The following is a 17,680-nucleotide window of genomic DNA, read 5'->3' on the forward strand; positions in this document are numbered from 1 at the left end:
TTATGCATAAAGGTTTGAAACCATCTGATGGAAGATGCTGCAAATGTACAGCATGAATAAAAATTATAGAAGATCTGGTCACTTCTATCAGTTAATGCGTTCAAAACCATAAACTTATGGCTGAGCTTTGAAGGGCCAAATTGTTCAGAGGATAAAACGATATCCTTATTTAAAAGTTGTCCTCTTTGAAAAACTTCCCCAAACGTTCAGCCAAAGCAGAAGGATTTCCTTTAGAAAGCCGGATGCACCTTTTTCTGCAACTGTAACTGGGCTTTGGATTATATATCACTGGGAATTCCAAACTGCTAAGAAAAAAAGTAGCAGCTTACTCAGTAGCATTAAATACTTGCAGATAGGATTAAATACTTGTTACATGTCTTACCTTGAGACTAATTGATTCACCTGACTTTTGTAATAACAAAAATAACATCAGTAGAATTATGCTGTGAGCATGAGTCAGAGCTGAACAATCCGTCTCATCATTATCTGACAGATTGAACATATTTTGTTACACAAAACAGACAAGCGGCATGCTGCTTATTCGTATTATAAAAGTTTAAACCTGGCTTACCTGGTTTTATTAAATAAATCATAAAAGCCATTTCAGGTACCTTCAGTATTTTAGTGTCGCTGGTTGCTTTTTCAAGAGTTCTCTGTCCCCAGCTGGGGAAAACTTACTGCTCAACCTGAAATCAGTGCGCACAAAATTGTGTGATTGTATTGGCACATTCAAGCTCGTTCAGAAGTTGGCCCAGCTCATGTAAGCTATAGACACAGCTGTTACACCAGTGGGATGAAGTAGGGAAACAGCTCAGAACAGACCTCTGCAGTCTCTGGACCCCTGACATTTCCTGTTTGACCCTGGACACATGCAACAGCTTCCTTGTCGAAGATCATAGACCAGAAGAAGCAAACAAATCTCTTGGCTCCACTTTTGAGGCAGGTGTCCCCTCTCTTGATATTTCCTGTGGTCTGGGAGACACTGCCAGCTGTCTGTTCAGTTCATATGAGCAGTTTGTCTAAGGGCCGGGGGTACAGAAGGGGAGAGCAGCCTTCATGGGACTTGTTCTGGTATCAGATGTGATGAAGGAGAGGAAATTTATGCTGGGGTATTGTGCTGTGAATGGTTATTCCTGTTAAGTCTTAAGAACAAACATTCGCTTTAATACTACAACTGACAGATAACTTCTTTTATGAGGTGGCTTAGATTTCAGTTGTGTTTACTCTTGTATGGAATAAATATTACAGATTTTTCTGCGATGTGGGGATTATTATACTGAATGCATACATATTGTCTTACTTTGAGGTACAGAACATTCATCTAACTCATAATTTCTGTAAAAATGTTGATAACGTCATGCTTTCAGAGTCGTGCTTTATATCCAGATTGTCATAATTTTTAATTGTTATTAGCTAAAGAAATGGTCCTGCCTTCAACATTTCACTGGAACTGCCACTACTGTTGACAAGACTACTAAGAATTGTGTTCTGACCCTTGCTTTCTTTTCCCATTTTTTGGTCTCTCCTGCCACTTTTATCTCTTTATCTAACGTCCCACTCAAAATGTTGCCCTCTGGTTTTTTCCACAGCTCAGTTGTCTTCTAGCTTCCTCGTAACTGTCTAACCGTTACTGCACACCTTCATCATTTCCCTTGTGTCAGGGCTTCAGTCATGATCTGTGCTCATCCTCCTGCATCCTGAATCCAGATGATGTCCCCTACCTGCCTGGTTTGAGGATGTCTAAATGGTTAAATATCTAAGCAGGTAAATTAGAAACCTACAGGTCCTTTTTCTATAAAATATTTAGCCTGACCTGTTTGCAACCCCTTTCTAGATATGTCTCTATCAGCTCATGTAACCAAGTGAAGATATGTGTCCCTTGTTTCTGTTAGCCATATCTTTTTATTCACTACTTTCTCTATGCTGCCAACAATACTTTTGTCCCTCATGCCAGGCACTTTGACAGTTTGATTTCATGTAACCCTGGGTTATAGACACTGCTTGCAACTTCTCCACACCGGGTTTCTCACAGATATGTCTTCTTTCTCTTTGGACACTATTCACACATATCTAAGTCATCCTTATTCCTTCTTTGGATTCTCCCTGGCAGCCCTGCTTGGTGGTCACTTAGCTCCCCACCCCAGAGCTACCAAGGACAATTCCACCAAACTCACATTGCCAGCATGATGCCTAACAAGGCACACTTCTTTGCAGCTTATAGCTTTGCCCTTTCCCCACATTTATGCTCTGTTCCTCCCTTTCCAGAATCCCTGTGGGCCCAGGCACCTTCTGCCTGTGGTGCCATCCCCTGCCTGTCCAGCTCCACGACCAGCACCTGCGTCTGGTGCCAGTTCGTGCATGTTGTCCACAGATGCTTTATCCTGTTCTTTCCTGTTTGCATGGAAAACGCTATTGAAGCTTAGCTGTTAAATATTCTTTTCCCCTGATATCCTTCATAAAACCCACAGTCATCATGAGGTACACAAAAGCCTTTCAAGTAAAAAATGTAGCTAAGTGATTTCTAAGGATAGCAGATGTTTGTTTATTTATCTTTTGCTTAGAAATAGAAAGAAAGAAAACAAAAAAAGGAAGACCGGACTTGCAGCAAGGCTTGTAACCACATTCTAACCTATGGAGTATTATTACTGTTTTCTTCCATTACCTTTTCTGATTCCTGCAAAAAATGTTGTAGATTCTTCTTTGTATCTTCAGTAGACTAGAAGCACTTCTGGGTTTTATCATTGTAAAAATTCTAGCTAAATGGGGTTCTGAAGTTGATGGCCCTGACCTGGTACTAGCTTAAAAGTCATAATATAATTAATACTTATTTTGAAAGAGTAATAATTATTTTGAAAGAGTAACACCAGCTTCACATCATTGTTTCCACACCCCGTTGTTTATGTATTATAGATAACTGTCTCCTAGTAAGCTTGCTTACTTATTTCTTTTAGGGTTTCTGTGCTGGGAAAATGGGTTGCAAGAGACTGTGGGTATCATGACCTCAACATTCATATTCAAAAGAAGAACAGCAAGATTACCTTTTACTTTGTAAAATAATAACCCTGAGAAGTAGTGAGATTCAACTAATTTTTTTTTTCAAAGTTCTTTTTAAGAAAGTATCTGTCTCATGACTCTAGTTTATTCTTTGTCTTGATCATTGGTTAACAATCCTCATGAGGATTTTCATCTCCTCAAACCTTGCAAGAGATAAATCCCTCTTTTCCTGTGGTCTGCTTCAGCCTTTGCATATGTGCACTTTCTAAAGCGTTAACTGTTAACAGTTGTGTCTAAGAAACCTAAATTCCTTACACAGCCACAGTGCTTTATGATGTTGGAGAACAAATGTGGACCGCACAAGGAGCTTTCTTCCACTTTACTCTGCACAAGACCTGAAATGTCACACCAAACAAGAATATTCCACTTGTTGGAGCAGAGTGGTGGATCCTGTGGGCTGAACTTTCTAAAATGCAAAGCAGTTACCTCTGTGCAGTTTTGCATAAAGCCCATTGCGGCTACTGTTAACAGTGGTAAAACCAAAGAGAAGATAAGCAGAGGATGCTGAAATGGGTTTGCTGATCCTCTGTATACACACTTCACAATTCAGGAGATTCCTAAACCAGGTCAGATTCATTCCTACAAACTACAAACAATAATGGGATAGTTTATAACTCAATATAGAGAGTTGAATTTTTAACTACTGTGTCAGTGTGATCTTTGTAAAAGAAAGATAGAGGATAATACTGTGTATTACAGTTTTATTCTGCAAAATAATTTCAAAGGGTGATTTAAGAGGATCCTTTTAGTCTGCTTCTCATTTACTCTGTTTTCTTTTCAATGCTTTTTCTAACTCTTGCCATCCTTAATTTTAGAACTTAAAAGCCCAGAAGGCTCTTATTTTCGCTTGGACTTACATCTATAGTGTTAATAGTACATAGTATTCAGGAAAGGCATAGTTAATACCATGTAGGATATTAGTGGCAGAATGGGATTCAGGTCATCCTATCTCTCTATGTTTTATTTTGGAAGAGATAACAAGAAAAACATGTGGAGCATTTTTGTCCATAATGCTGGGTGATAAAATCCCATAGGAGTTTAATGGTGTGGCATTTCTGCACATTTTTTTCCTTATATCACAGTTTAAAATGGGTTCCCCTGCTATAGGCTCTCAAAGGAATTTACAGTTGTCCTTTTAAGTAAGCATTTATGCTGCTCAGCAGTTTGGACTGTCCATCGTGACTCATTTTTTAGCTTGCTCTGCTTGCCTATCTGTCTTGTATTTCCATATACAAGAATCTGAGGTTGCCAGTAAGAATATTTCTATGAGCAACGAGCAGAAATGATGCATTGGACATGGACTTCACGGAGCTTTAAATGTTTTTAGAAAGGGAAGTGTTAACATCGAATAGATGACGTTATCGCCACCAAGAAAGAAAGAAAAAAAAAGAACTCTGAAAAGCTGTATTGACTAAATATTCTAACAATGCTCGTGATTTTCCTATATCCTGCTCTGTGTTTTTGTATGGATTTTTCATAGCACAGACAGACGTTACCCACACTGTGATTCAGCGTCTGTTCCTAGCCACGCTCTTGCATGATTTTAACCTGATTTCACGGGAGGAACAGGGAATGATACACCGTAGCTCATGGTTGTCAGCAGTGAAAAATAGCCAGGAATCAGACAAACAGCTTCATTGCTGAGATTATTTCCGGGATACAAACTCTTCCAACAGCTGTTTGCTTTGGCCACTACTCAGGTCCTTTTTTTTTTTTTTAAATCAGAAAAAAAAAGAGGTTTGGTGTTTTTTTTAAGATGTGGGCTGGTTATTTATGTAGTCAGGAAGAGGTCTCTGCTTCCAGTGTTGTTGTCTCGGAGCTGTTTTGACAGTTGGAGTACGGGGAGGTTTCATCTCTTCTCTCCCTCCTTTTCTCCCGTCCTTCATTCACTTAATGCACAGACCTGGAATGCTGTAGGAAGAAGAGAAAGCAAATTTATGAGTTCTTTAATCCCAGACAGGCAGCTCTGTGGCAGTTACCTTCAAGAAAAGTTCACGCCCCAGAGGAGTGTTTAGTCTTACAGAGCCACTGACTCACGGAGCAGCGCGTGTGAGTGGCTGCAAAGGAGAAGGGGAGAGATGAAGGAAAACTTTTGCTTCCTTGTGAAACTCGTAATATTATTGTTTTAAGACGTTTTTGAAAAGATGACTGCTACTTTTGTTTAAAGTATTTGTTCTGGAATTGCTGAAGCTGGAGTCTACCAGACTGAGGTCAGGAGCATTTTCTTTGGCAGAAAGAAGATACTTTTATAGAAGCCATGCCTGTACTTGGGGTAGCCTCCAAGCTAAGACAGCCAGCCGTAGGGTCAAAGCCTGTTCACACTGCCCTCCCAATACCCAACCTTGGCCCTGCCGGCTCACAGCAGTACTCACCAAGGTCTTTGGAGCTTACTGGGGCAGAGAGCTCGATGCTTTCTTGTCAGCTTACGTTAAAGTCAACCTGCGATTTTGGAGAGAGGAGAGCGCTTCCAGGAAAAACCCAGGAGATCGAAGATAGCAAGGTTAGTTGTAAACTTTACCTGTGGATCTCAGTTCCCAGAAAATGTTGATTTGCTCAGACAAAATCTGATAGAAACCTACTGCATGCAGAACTCGGGGGTAACTGGGTAAATAAATTTTTGCTGTCATCAGTGAACTCGCATAGCAGCCTTGGAAATTTGTTTTGCTCAGTGTTGCTGTTTGAATAAATATTCTGTTTTTAAATGTTGGTGTTAAATGCTTCACAGATGCATTTTGATAAGGATCAGTAGAATCATAAGTAGAGAAAAATCATTCCTGTACCTAGTAAGCAGAGCAATGACATGATAGTACTTTAAAAAAATATCTTGGCTGCTTCATGCTATATTATGTAGTTTAAAAAGAGCTCTCACGCCCACACCTATTCCCACAGGGAGGCTCTTTTAAAATAAAAACAAGTAATTGATTTCCTTTTCACTTTTCAAATGATCTGGCTACTCTTGCTGCAGAACTGCTGAACCAGAAAAACAGCTAGCTTCTCAGTGAAAAGTACCTGTGTCTGTCTCTTCTGCAAAATAGCTTCTTCCTAGCCCCTATCTAGCTCTGATTCATTGTGATTTTAGAAAAAAAAGTTTCTTTGAAGTAGGATGCCACAATGTTTTTTAGACTGCTTAGGGTTTTATCTTTTGTAAGGGGGTTCTTTTTGAGTCTTAATTAACAATTAAAAAACTTCTGCTTGATTTTCTACTAGTCTTTCTGCTGTAGTTGAAAATATTTTTCGTACTTTGAACATGAGTTTTGAGTCCCTTCTTGTCAGTAGTGTAGATATTCCTGTAGATCTTTCAGTCAGTACATTATGGCTGCATGTGTGGTTTAACAGCCTCAGGAAGCAGTGTTATGTGAGGTTACTTCCCTTTGCTTTTCTAGTACTTTTGGTTTGTGGAACTGATTACCACACTGGGATTAAACATATATTCGTAGTTGCTTCTTATTTAGTTTGAGGACACTTGAGTGTCATCAGAGTTGTTAAACTGGCGAGATACACATAATATATGTACTTGGTTTTCCTTTGTTTTTAGTTACTGGGTTAATTCAGTATTAGTGAAGAAAGTTGGTTTTGTGGTTAAAGCATAGGGTTGGGGCTCTGAACATCTGGTTTCCTTTTTAATCCCTGCCACATTTTAATCCCCATGAGATTTTGGTCATGTCACTTAATTTTTCCCTTGGAGTTTTTTGTATCACCTCTCCCTGCCTTCCAAAGATGATGCATTGGTGGTCTCAGACATGCTATGTAGAAATAAAAAAAAGAGCAGACTGTTCATCTCTTGATTACCAGAACTGATGAACAGCCCTTTTCTATGACATGAGTGCGACACGAAGATAATAGTACAACTTTTCAACACAATGCAATTCCTGCCTGCTTGTTTATTTTTAATCGAAAATATTCTTTATGTTTCCTCTTTGATGTTGTTCTTAAATGGATATTGCATGAAAAGTAAGTTAGATTTGCAAGCACTATTTTAATGAAAAAATAATACAGTTACATTGCCTACTAAGAGATGTTTCTTGAGTCTTTAAAAAAGTCTGGAGAAAGATATAAAGCATCTTGCCTTCAGTGTTTAAAACACTTGGGAACTATTAGCGATTAGCATGAGACCTAATGGGAGTCATATCCTTCCAAGACATCTGGTCCTGAGCACTGCTGAAGTGTTAGTGAGTAAAGTAATAGGCTAGATGGACTCAAACTGTGATCCCAATTTGCCATTTCATGTTTCATGGGTTTGACAATACTTGTAATCTTAGAGACTGTTTTTTAAAGAAAAAAACACAAAACAAACCAACCTCCAAAAAACAACCTCCCAGCCATTAGAGATCTCTCTCTTTCTGTTCTCAATGGAGGCAGCTGAGCACTTTTAACAGATGATCCTTAAAGAGTAAGGCCAGTTTGTGCACATGATGGTCTGAAAACCTCCCCTGGCCACCTGGATTTATAGAAGTGCTGAGCATTCAAGAAGTTACTAATTTCTGCAGCCTTTCTGTATTCCCCCCTTACAAGTCCAACATTCCCATTAAAGCTTAGTGGCAGCTTCTTGCCCTATTTTCTTCCAGGCACATTTTTTTGAAGGATGCTTTTTTATTCAACTTTTAAGCAAGTTTCATGAAATCTTTTTGCCAAAGTAGTTTGGGCTATAAGGTGGGTGGTTATGACAAAGAAATTATTTTTAGGCTTTTCTTACTAGTAAACTTCAAAGTATCAACCTAAAAGTATTGAATGCTATTCTTCCTCATCAGTGATGGAGATCCACGCCGCCCTGTTTCCCAGTGCCTGGTAGCCTCAGCAGTATGTCCAGGTTATCTAAGCAGCAGTTCTAAGCACAAATTTGAGGGAGTTGTTAGGGTTAATGTCTCCCCAGGTTTGCTGAGCAGGTGCAAGTTCTGCATTACGGATTGTGTTGTCCCAAAGCCTGACCATTTGTGAGTGCTGTTTCCAATAGACCTTTGGTTGATTTCTTTGGTTAGCAAACATACTAGTCAAACATGTGATATTCCTACGTAGCTCTGTGGTATACAGTGCTGTACATTGGGAATGTTTCATTATACCAGTGATCAGATAAAAGGTCCTTCAATCAAAATGTAATGAATACCTAGTCTGAGTTTCCAACTGAGAGTAAAATCTGCCTACGTAGCATGCTGCTTGTATGCTTATGTTATATCATTGAATATAAGGCAGCACTGATTTATGAGGGAAAAATGATGGATATCTATCTGCAAAAGACAATGGAACATATGAATGAATCATCTGGTAAACTTTTGCCCTTGGCTGCTGGATTGCAGCCTTTAGCACTGCTTTCTTTGGTATTTTACATATGCTGCACTGTGGGTCACCAGCTTTCTCATCCTGTCTGGAAAGCACTTAGATTGACACATGTAGTCACTGTGACATATCCTGTTGCTATCTATAAGTGCTGAGGATTCCAAGATAAATTTGGGTTATACATGTCGATACAGTAGGTCATTGCCACCCAGCTGTTTCCTCTATGGCCTTCAGTCCCACCACACCTGATTGTTCAAGACTTTTGACACTTGCATTGGCTTTCCTACACAAGTGCCTTGCCAAGGCTGGTTAGGAATACAGCTGCACACACCAGCTCTCTTTTCCCTACGCGTCTCCCCCATCTCACATGATTTTGCTGCACTTGCACATGTAGTCTTGGTTGTTTGTTTTTTGGGTTTTTTTTGTGGGCATGATGCAGTTTGGAGTTTAATAAAAGTTATTATTTTAATAAAAACTGTGGTAGAAAAAGTTTGAGGTGATTATGTTCAACTATTTTTCTTAATGGGATAAAACATAGTTAAGCCTAGGAAAGCAAATAATAAGTTGCTAATGATTTAAATTATTCTGTGTGTAGTTTATTCAACTACATTTTTGTTCAAGATTTTCATAATTTGTGCTTTGGTACCTAAGTCACATACAGGTCCATCTGCTTTCTTACTAAACCCACTAACGTTTAAACTGACTGCATGAACACTTATGATGTGAATAGTCATGTAAAATATTTGAACGCAAGCATTCGGAGCACATTCTTTTTCCCTGAGTATCATATAGACAAAAGTTTATTCCTATATATGTACACAGGAAAGAAATCCAGCTGCTGGATTCATGAGGTGAAATGCTGGCTGTCTCTGAAGCAGATGGAGTTTTGCTGTTCAGTTGGACCATAGAGTGTTCTTATGCAAACCCACGTTTGAAAACACCGATATCTTTTGTAATATTTTTCTAACTGTGCGTACAGTATTATTTATATTTCTGTGACACCACTTTTATATAGCTTGCTAAATTAATGAGACCAAAATTATCAGATCATGTTAGGCTGCCTTGTGATGCTGTTCTAACTGTAGAATGGGCAATTAAACAGTAACAAAATGAAAAAATATCAAGCAATATTGTAGAAAGGTAAATGAAGCAATGGCTTAAAACTAAAGGAAAGAAGAAAGAGTTTCTTTGCAGAACCAGCTTATTTTGGTCACTAAATGATTACTCTGCACTATATTGACCTATAGCAAAATGCCAATAGCAATAATGTTTTACTCCAGGTCACCATGATTGCTTTCAGCTGCCCTCATACATTTGATGGTGCAGTCGCAAGGTCACTGTCACAAATCCTCTCTGACACAAAGCAAGCAGCTGCTGGGAGTCAGCACCCCTGCTAGGCATGCTGGTCTTCTGGCCCGGCTTCCCGGGGCTGGTCCTTGCAGTGAGCTGTGTTATGCTTCCAGGGTTTTCCTCCCATCATCAAATTTCCCTCTTTCAAGAGCACTGAACCATCATTTATGCTTGCAAACTGAATTTTCTCTGAGCTGAATCTGATATATTAATTGCAGCGTTTTGGTTATATGACTTGGATGATAAGATTTTAGCCTTCTTTCCTGAGTTAATTCATTCCTTTACTGTCATATTATCTTATTTCTTTTTTTTTTCTTGTTTTCAGTTTCTCTTTGTCCGTGCTATCTGTCTGCTGCTGTCTGCTTTATCTGCTTCTTCCTTCCTGTTGGCAGACATCTTTACAGGCTTCTGCATATGACTTATTTTACTCTGTATCCACTAATCAGGTCTTCCTGTCATGACTGCAACATTTTTCATATCACTCTTCATTATTGGAAAGTGCTAGTCAGGCTCTATAACTAATCCAGTAAACACATGTAAACCTAAAACTTTCCTAGATACTTCAGTTTTGGAGGTTTATATGAAGATTCTTGCAGTATGGAGATACTGGTATCCAGAGGATGCATGGACAGTAATTTTGCCCCACCAAGTTCATCATTAAACAATCTAACTTTGATACAGGAAGATCTCAGGCGAACTCAGGAAACGGATCTGCTGCAAGGCCTTCTGGAAGAAATTACAAAGAACATTATGTGTACACCTGAGGAAAGAGACACAACTGGCTTCTTCTGTAGAGCACGGAAATCTGAGCAGTCGGGCTGGGGAAGTGGACTGTAAATCAGCAGAACAGCGAAGAATAAATGTGCTCTACCTGGGGACCATGGCAAACAAAGGATGGGGTCTGAAACACTTAGTTGTACCAAGTGAACATTAAAGTAATCTAAAATGAATGTCAGTGTCACAAAACAAAGCTAAATACTTTGATGTGATTAGGCAAAAACACATACTGCTCCCATTAAAGTGACTCTTGAGGTCCATTTAATTTAGTATCAAACTATTGCATCTCAGTCTTTGTCTGAGGGCTTCCAGTGTCATTCAGCCAGTCCTGTTGCAGTAGGATATTGGAATGAGCATGGAAACCTCCCATTTTTTCCTCATCAATTGTAAGCAGTTTGTTGGTGATGTGGTAACTCCTGCTCGTCATCGGATACCAGACTTGGAGGACAGCTAGGCTCCTCTATCCAGACAGATCTCAAGACAAATATTTTTGCTTTCCATACATGGGTGGAACTCCTGCTCATGCCAACAGGAGTACTGTGCACATTGGAAAACCAGATGTGTGCCATGAACGACTTCCATATCTCCATCTTTCCTCAGCTAACCCTTCCACACCATTTATTTAGGTTCTGTGTGACCCTTTCCCACCATTCCCCAAATCTCTCCCAAGCAGAGCATCTGTTGCACTCCCACATCCCTTTGGCCTTTCAATTCCTTGGATATCTTTTTGTCAGGTCTCTCAGGGCCAAGCTCTACCAAGTTTCTTGACTTACTGAATCTAGGGAACATTAATAAATGAGTTTATTTCCCCATTTTGTCATACCCTTCCTTTTCTCAGTGTTAGTGCATTGGAGATGTCTGGCTTGTGGGTTGGCAAGAAAAGAGGCTGCTCATTGTGCCGTGTTTCATTTTACAGCACTACGGCCAAGGCAACAAAAAGGGCAGTAGAAGCAGCCAGAGACCGCCCATCTTATCCCCATAGTGACCACTAGTGATGGGAAGCCAGCATTATTTCAAAAGCACTGAACTAGCTGCCAGAAATTTCAATCAGCACTGCTGACACCTGGGACTATGTGTGTTTAAAATTCGCACAGCCCCAGTGAAGCCAGGATTTGGCAGGAGTTCAGATTGTCAGCAATATCAGCTTCTTGCCTTGTGCTCCAAATTATTTCTTTATCAAACAGATAACAGTGTCTTTAATGTGCTTTATGTATCCAGCACCATCTGTCTACGCTATATTGTAACTGATTTAAGAGCCTCATGCTGTATGAACTTGGAAGCAACTTCACTGTTTATTTTTTAATCATCTGTACCAACCACATTTTCATATAGTTGAGATAAATGTACAGTAACACAACACGTAACTCTCAAAGCTTTTGTATTTGTGAGCAAATGGTATTGAGCATGGGTTGAAAGGTGCTTTTTGTTTGTAATTTGTAATTTGGATCATGGATAGGAGGGTATTTACCAATCTGAGCTTAAGACCTCTGCCTACCTTTCTACTGCTTTTGTTTTATTTCTCTCACAAAATAAGAACGTAGAACTCAATTCATTTCATATTAGGTTGTGTGTTGCAAGCTGATGTTAGGCATCAGCAGAAAACAATTGCTCTTACTCTTTTGTATTGCATCTGTGCCGAGGGAAACTGCTTGGGGATTTCCTGACCAAACAACCTTTCATTATAAAATCCTCTTTCCCTGAAAACGTGAGTATTCACAACTCCCAGTATGTGTGAAAACCAGTAGATCTCCAGAACCTGAAGCAAGCCAGCAACATTTGCTTGGTGCAACACCAGTGCTAATAAATGCAGCCTCTTGGGGTAAACTCTTCTCCATGACCATAAATGGAGATAACTAGTCTCCATCTCTAGATAAACGTAATGGGCTTATATCATACACCAGGAGGTTTTAGTTAGACTTTAGTAAAACTTTCCAGCAGTAGCAGTAGTTAAACAGAGGAATGCTTTGCTTGAAGAAGGTATACTATCATCTCCATCACTGGAGAATTTTAAAAAACAAACGTGTACACCTGCCATTCATAGCATTACTAGCACTGATCCTTCCTTGTGCAAAGGATTCAATGGCCATCCTGATGCTCTTCTAATTCTCTTTTCTCATTTGTTGATTCAGCTGAGTGCAGGTCTGTGGTAATGAAACCATGCTACTATAGGAACCTGAGCTGACAGCCCCGTGGCCCACAGGGCTGCCATCACAGAGATGTGGGGACTCCCTTTGGAGACAGCTTTGCTACCTTAGAAGAAATGCCATTGTACAGTATGGGTGTTTCCAGAGGCATTTCACTGAAGTATTGCAGTTCCAGTTAAGTTTCCTGAAAGCACAGGCAGGGTGTCACTGGAAACCAGTTGCTTCCTTGGAAACACTCATTTCCCTGGCATATAGGTTACCAGTATTGGAGTACCCTCATGCCTCAAGATCCTGAGAGGTCTGGCAGTGGAGTGACTCAGGGACTCAGTTCTTTGCCCTGTAGCAAGGAACATAGAAGCCCTGTGAACCCAAATCGGTTTAGGGCTCTGAAATCCCTTAAAAATCCCTTCAGGAACACTACAGTGAATATTTCAGCTGGCTGCATTTTGTAGGGGCTGTACAGACTGCTCCCTGGAAGACGGGAGCACCCCCATATACCCAGCAGTGTGAGGGGTACCACCAAGATTAGGAAGTTCGGTTCAGCTGAAACACTTTTCCCTCAAGTAAAAGCATATGATAATGTCCTTTCTGTGGATTTTTTCTCAGTTTCAACCAGACCTTGATCCTAGAAACTTCTACTAGATTGATCTCTTATCACAACAGATAGTGTGTATGCGCACAGGAGAAGTTAGTCACAGCCCTACAGAATGTATGGCTCTATTACATGGAGTATGGGAGAAAGGGAAAAATATTATCCCTGCAGTGCAGAGGGAGAAGAGAGACTAAAGGGGAAATGGATAATTTTCCCACACTCAGGCTGGGACTTTGTGGCAGGACTAGGAATTTCAAGTCATATACATCTTGAGTCCCAGTCTCCACATCATAACCACAAGCCCATCCTTTGTCTTTTCTAAGGGATCAGTTAAGAATAAAACATACAGATAATGAGTTATATTTCCTGCTCACTTCATAAGAACAGTTTTGGCTTCTTCTTCATTTCAATGTCAGTGGCTAGCATCAGTGTTGCTCAGCTCTGAGCTGGAGTTGGAATTTTACTCCAGGAGCCACATTCTTTGATTTTGATGTTTCTGATCAACACAAACTCTGCCACAATTTATTAGAGATGCAGAATACGTTGTGCCCTTTGTGGAGTGCTATAACACTCATCAAAATTCCTGTGTGCAATGCTGTTGATAGGCTTTTCACTTATTAAATATGATGTGGGAAATATAGTTACAGAATAAAAGCAGGCCTTTTTTAAGGAGAGAAGACTTTTCTGGTCCTAATTTCTGCATCTGAATAAACTGTCTAGCTTCTTGATAGCAGAAAATCTTGATAGCAGTAAATAATAAAGCTGTCAATTACAAATGAGAACTGCCAATTTTTTTAACTATGTGTTCATTCTGGTCTAGGTCCGCTGTCTTTTTTTCTCTTGTACACTACTTTTTTGAGTCGCGTAGTTTTACTTGCGCTTGCATACAGGACACGCAAAGAGTAGTTCATTTAAAGCAGCTCTGTGTTTCACTTTGACCCGATTCACAGGATGTGGTCTTGGAGGAAGCCCATGCCTTAACAATAGCCTTTTGACAGCAAGGGTGTTTGGGGATTAAGCTGGAAGAGGAGGAAGCATCTATCTATTCTGAAACCTACTAGTGGAATATTTTGTGTGAATCTTCACTTGCCCATGATGTTTTTAAGGTCACAAACCTTTCTTTTTTGTTTTTACTGGCAAGAGGATGTTGGCTGAAAGATAGCATAACTTATTTAAAATTCAGAAAAGGAATGCAGAGTGTTTTGTCTGCTAAATGTGAAGGGATAGTTCCCCCATGTAAGATGTGCAGATTCCTGATGGCTCTTGTGTATGTTCTGTGTAAAGCAAGTTGAGAGAACTTGGAAAATAAGCAAATCAAAGGGAAGCATAATTTTAAAGTGGTTAGGGTTGGATCGCAGTATTTCTGGATATATAAACTGAGAAGGTGCCAGCCACTAACCGTCTGTACTAACTCTGCATAAAACATGAGAGAAGTTAACCAAGTATAATATTAGTATTGTCCTAACCTACTTTCAGCATGACATTTGGTCTGACTTATCTTTTTAGTTATGTTTATTTTCCTGTAAACCCTCCTTTACTGCTCTGCCCCTCTGATCTTAATACAGTGGAAAGCATTTCATCTTTCTATATATCTCTCAACAGTAGTTAAAAATATTTTATTCAGGTGAAACTCTCCAATTAGCGAATTGCTGCAAATTTGAAAAGCTGGAACAAAAATACATGTTGAGCTCTGTCTTGTGTTTGCCATTTTAAAATATCTCCCTTTGACAGTTTTAACACCTGGCTTTGTATCGTGTTGATGCTGTGTTAAACTCCAAAAGATTTGGCAGTGAAAACTTCCTGTTGTGCATCAGGATTTGATTTACAGGGCATGTGTAAAAACATTGCAGCTTAGTAATCAGAGTGGTTATGCACAGAAAGATGACTTCCTAGCAAGTGTTGTAAAACATTTGACCACTTGCATTAATCAGGAAAGGCTGCATGGCTCCTACATGATTTAGGGTGAGTAAGACATAAGTCAGGGTGCAGGACTTTTACTCACCAGTACAACAACGTTTTTTTCTGGCAACACATCTATGCAGTAAACAGGCTGTTTGCTTTCTTTTGGGGGTATTTTTTTGTTTTCGTTTGGTTTTTGGCTTTGGTGGGGTTTTTTTGTAAGCTGTCTCTGTAGTGGAAATAATAGGCATCAAATAAGAATGTGAAATAACAAATAAAAGTTCAAAAGCAGTTTAGAAATTTCCTCAGCTGATCAGTCTGCCTGCTTTAGTCATTGCTGGCCAGCTCACCAGCCGGAGGCAGAGGGCTGGAAGGAAGAGCTGAAGGAATCTGTTTCTCATGAAGGAGCAGCACAAATCTGAAAGCTTGAGAGCTGCAGGTTCAGATTTGATTTTGAAATGCTTCTGAGAGGGAGTAGGGCCTAGCAACTGGTGTGGGAAGCCACAATCTAGTCTCACTTCTGGTTTCTATCAAGTACCTCCTAGAACTCAGCTTATATGTACGATGGTAATAATGCCATTATTTTTAGAGTAAAGTTGTTTGGTGGCTAAGTACTGTTTCGTTTTATTTTTTTAATACTGAAGAATAATCTAATTAGCTGCTTCTTAAAATGTTGCTGAAGTTACTTTGAATGACCTTAAAAAAACTGATTTTTTTACCTAATCTGTTACTGATGTTAACAGCTTCCTGTATGTCAATTTAATAATGCATCCATTCTTTGTTCTTGCTTGTAATAAGAGGACACAAGTAGAAGGCCTTTTATATACAACATACATTTTTCCTGTGGAAACATGTGATCCTGACAAAGGTAAGAAGAGAAAAATTATGTCTTCACTGTTTTCTGTACCTCACTGCAGTATCGTGCTGATGACTGGTACAGTTCTGTATTATTGTGGGACGTGGCTTGATGGGCATGGTGGTGTGTGGTGTGGGTTTTTTTTGTTTGTGTGGCGTTGTGTGTGTTGTGGGGTTTTTTTGTTTTTTGGGTTTTTTTTTGTAATGGTTGGACTTGATGATCTTGCAGGTCTTTTCCAACCTTAGTGATTCTGTGATTCTGTGATTAGCTGAAACCTAAGAAGCAGGTTGCTCCATAGAGAAACTCTGTGTAGTGATTGACAGTCAAAAAGTCTGTTCATGGGCAATGCCATCTCCAGATGTATTTCTTTGAATACAGTCTAATTGTCAAAACTTTCAGATACTGACTGCTCTTGAGCAAGAACTAGGTTTCTTCAACTGGGTGTCTGGAGTGGGTTGGTGGTTGTGTCACCAATGAATGAAAGCAAAGAAGCCCTCCCAGTCTAAGACAGCTATGTCAGTCACAGCCTTAAAGAGTTTTGGTTTACAAGATAAGCTAATAGCACAAGGGAGTGGGGAATAAAAGAAAAATGTGTGGAAAAGAAAACAAGGCTTTCTTCCCAGGGCCCTGCCGTGTCAATGCAGGATTTTTCTGGGTTATTCTGCCTCATTTGTGGACATGATGCAGTGAAGATGTAGAATCATGAGGGAAGCTGAAAAAGCAAATCAAATGAAGTTTCAGAGAAGGGAGCACACAAGACTGAGCGTATTGGGAACCAATGTGTCAGACTAAACACTGTCATTCAAAAAAATTACTTAAAAGGAATTTGGCAACCAAAAAAGAATATAATACAGGAGATTCAGATCAGCAAAAGAGTTACTGGAGAACACAGACTCCCTAAAAGCACGGGGATTAGGGACATATTTTCATCTGCGGAAAATTTGATCTCTTTTCTCCTGAACATTAGAGGTGATCTCATTTAATTTGAGAGAATTTGTAAGATCTCATTGTGAAATACTGATAGAAATCCCAGCAAAGGCAGAGTGATAGTGATCACACTTCAGTCTAAAGGGACAAACTTTTCCTTCACTTCCCATAAAAATTTCACCTTGCATGACAACGAAGTCAGGATTTTCAACAGCAATTTTCACTCAGATGTATACATGTCTTTAAGGATCTCAGTGGCCTTTGCACAGAGTATCCCAAGATTTACAACACAGTTATGACATAAACAAGTTATTATGTCCTAATTGATTAGATAGAAATATTATGTATCTTGATCAAGCCATAAATCAGTGGCATATTCAAGAATTGGACTTTTGGAAGGTGAATATTGGTTCCTGCTGTATTAACAAAACTATCCTTGTAATTCAGACTGTTTCTTGCAAAACTCTATGTGGATGCAATAGTTAACCTAAATTGAAGGCCAAGTGGAGGCTTTTTGCAATGTATGCACATTGCTACCATTTCAGAGCAACAAAAGGTTTTGGATCTTTTGGAAAAGTTTGGGGTATTACTTCATGTAGTTCCTCGATGAGGCAAAGTACAAGAAACTGGTATTTCCTGAGATGATGGCCTTGTCTTGGTATGACCTGTGTGGTTCTATCACTGGCTGTGTGATGACACACCTATTTTTTTAGTGTTGAAACATTTTACCAGAAATATAAAAGTAGACACTGTTACAAAATAAGAAAATCTCAGTGCAATAGCTCTCTTCTACAAGTACCTTTGGTTAGC

At 39.5% G+C, this 17,680-nt stretch overlaps 1 protein-coding gene across 2 annotated transcripts in view; it reads left to right on the forward strand.

Moving 5' to 3' along the window:
• The first annotated feature begins 5,311 nt into the window (after nt 1-5,311).
• The window catches only part of NAV3 (neuron navigator 3), a 271,050-nt gene continuing 258,681 nt past the window's right edge, over nt 5,312-17,680 (forward strand). For both annotated transcript variants that reach the window (XM_059815937.1, XM_059815938.1), the window contains exon 1: nt 5,312-5,554. In XM_059815937.1, the coding sequence (XP_059671920.1) occupies nt 5,312-5,554 (243 nt within the window). The remainder of the gene's footprint in view (nt 5,555-17,680) is intronic.

Source organism: Gavia stellata, chromosome 4 (genome assembly GCF_030936135.1).
Source record: "Gavia stellata isolate bGavSte3 chromosome 4, bGavSte3.hap2, whole genome shotgun sequence".
NCBI lineage: Eukaryota > Metazoa > Chordata > Aves > Gaviiformes > Gaviidae > Gavia > Gavia stellata.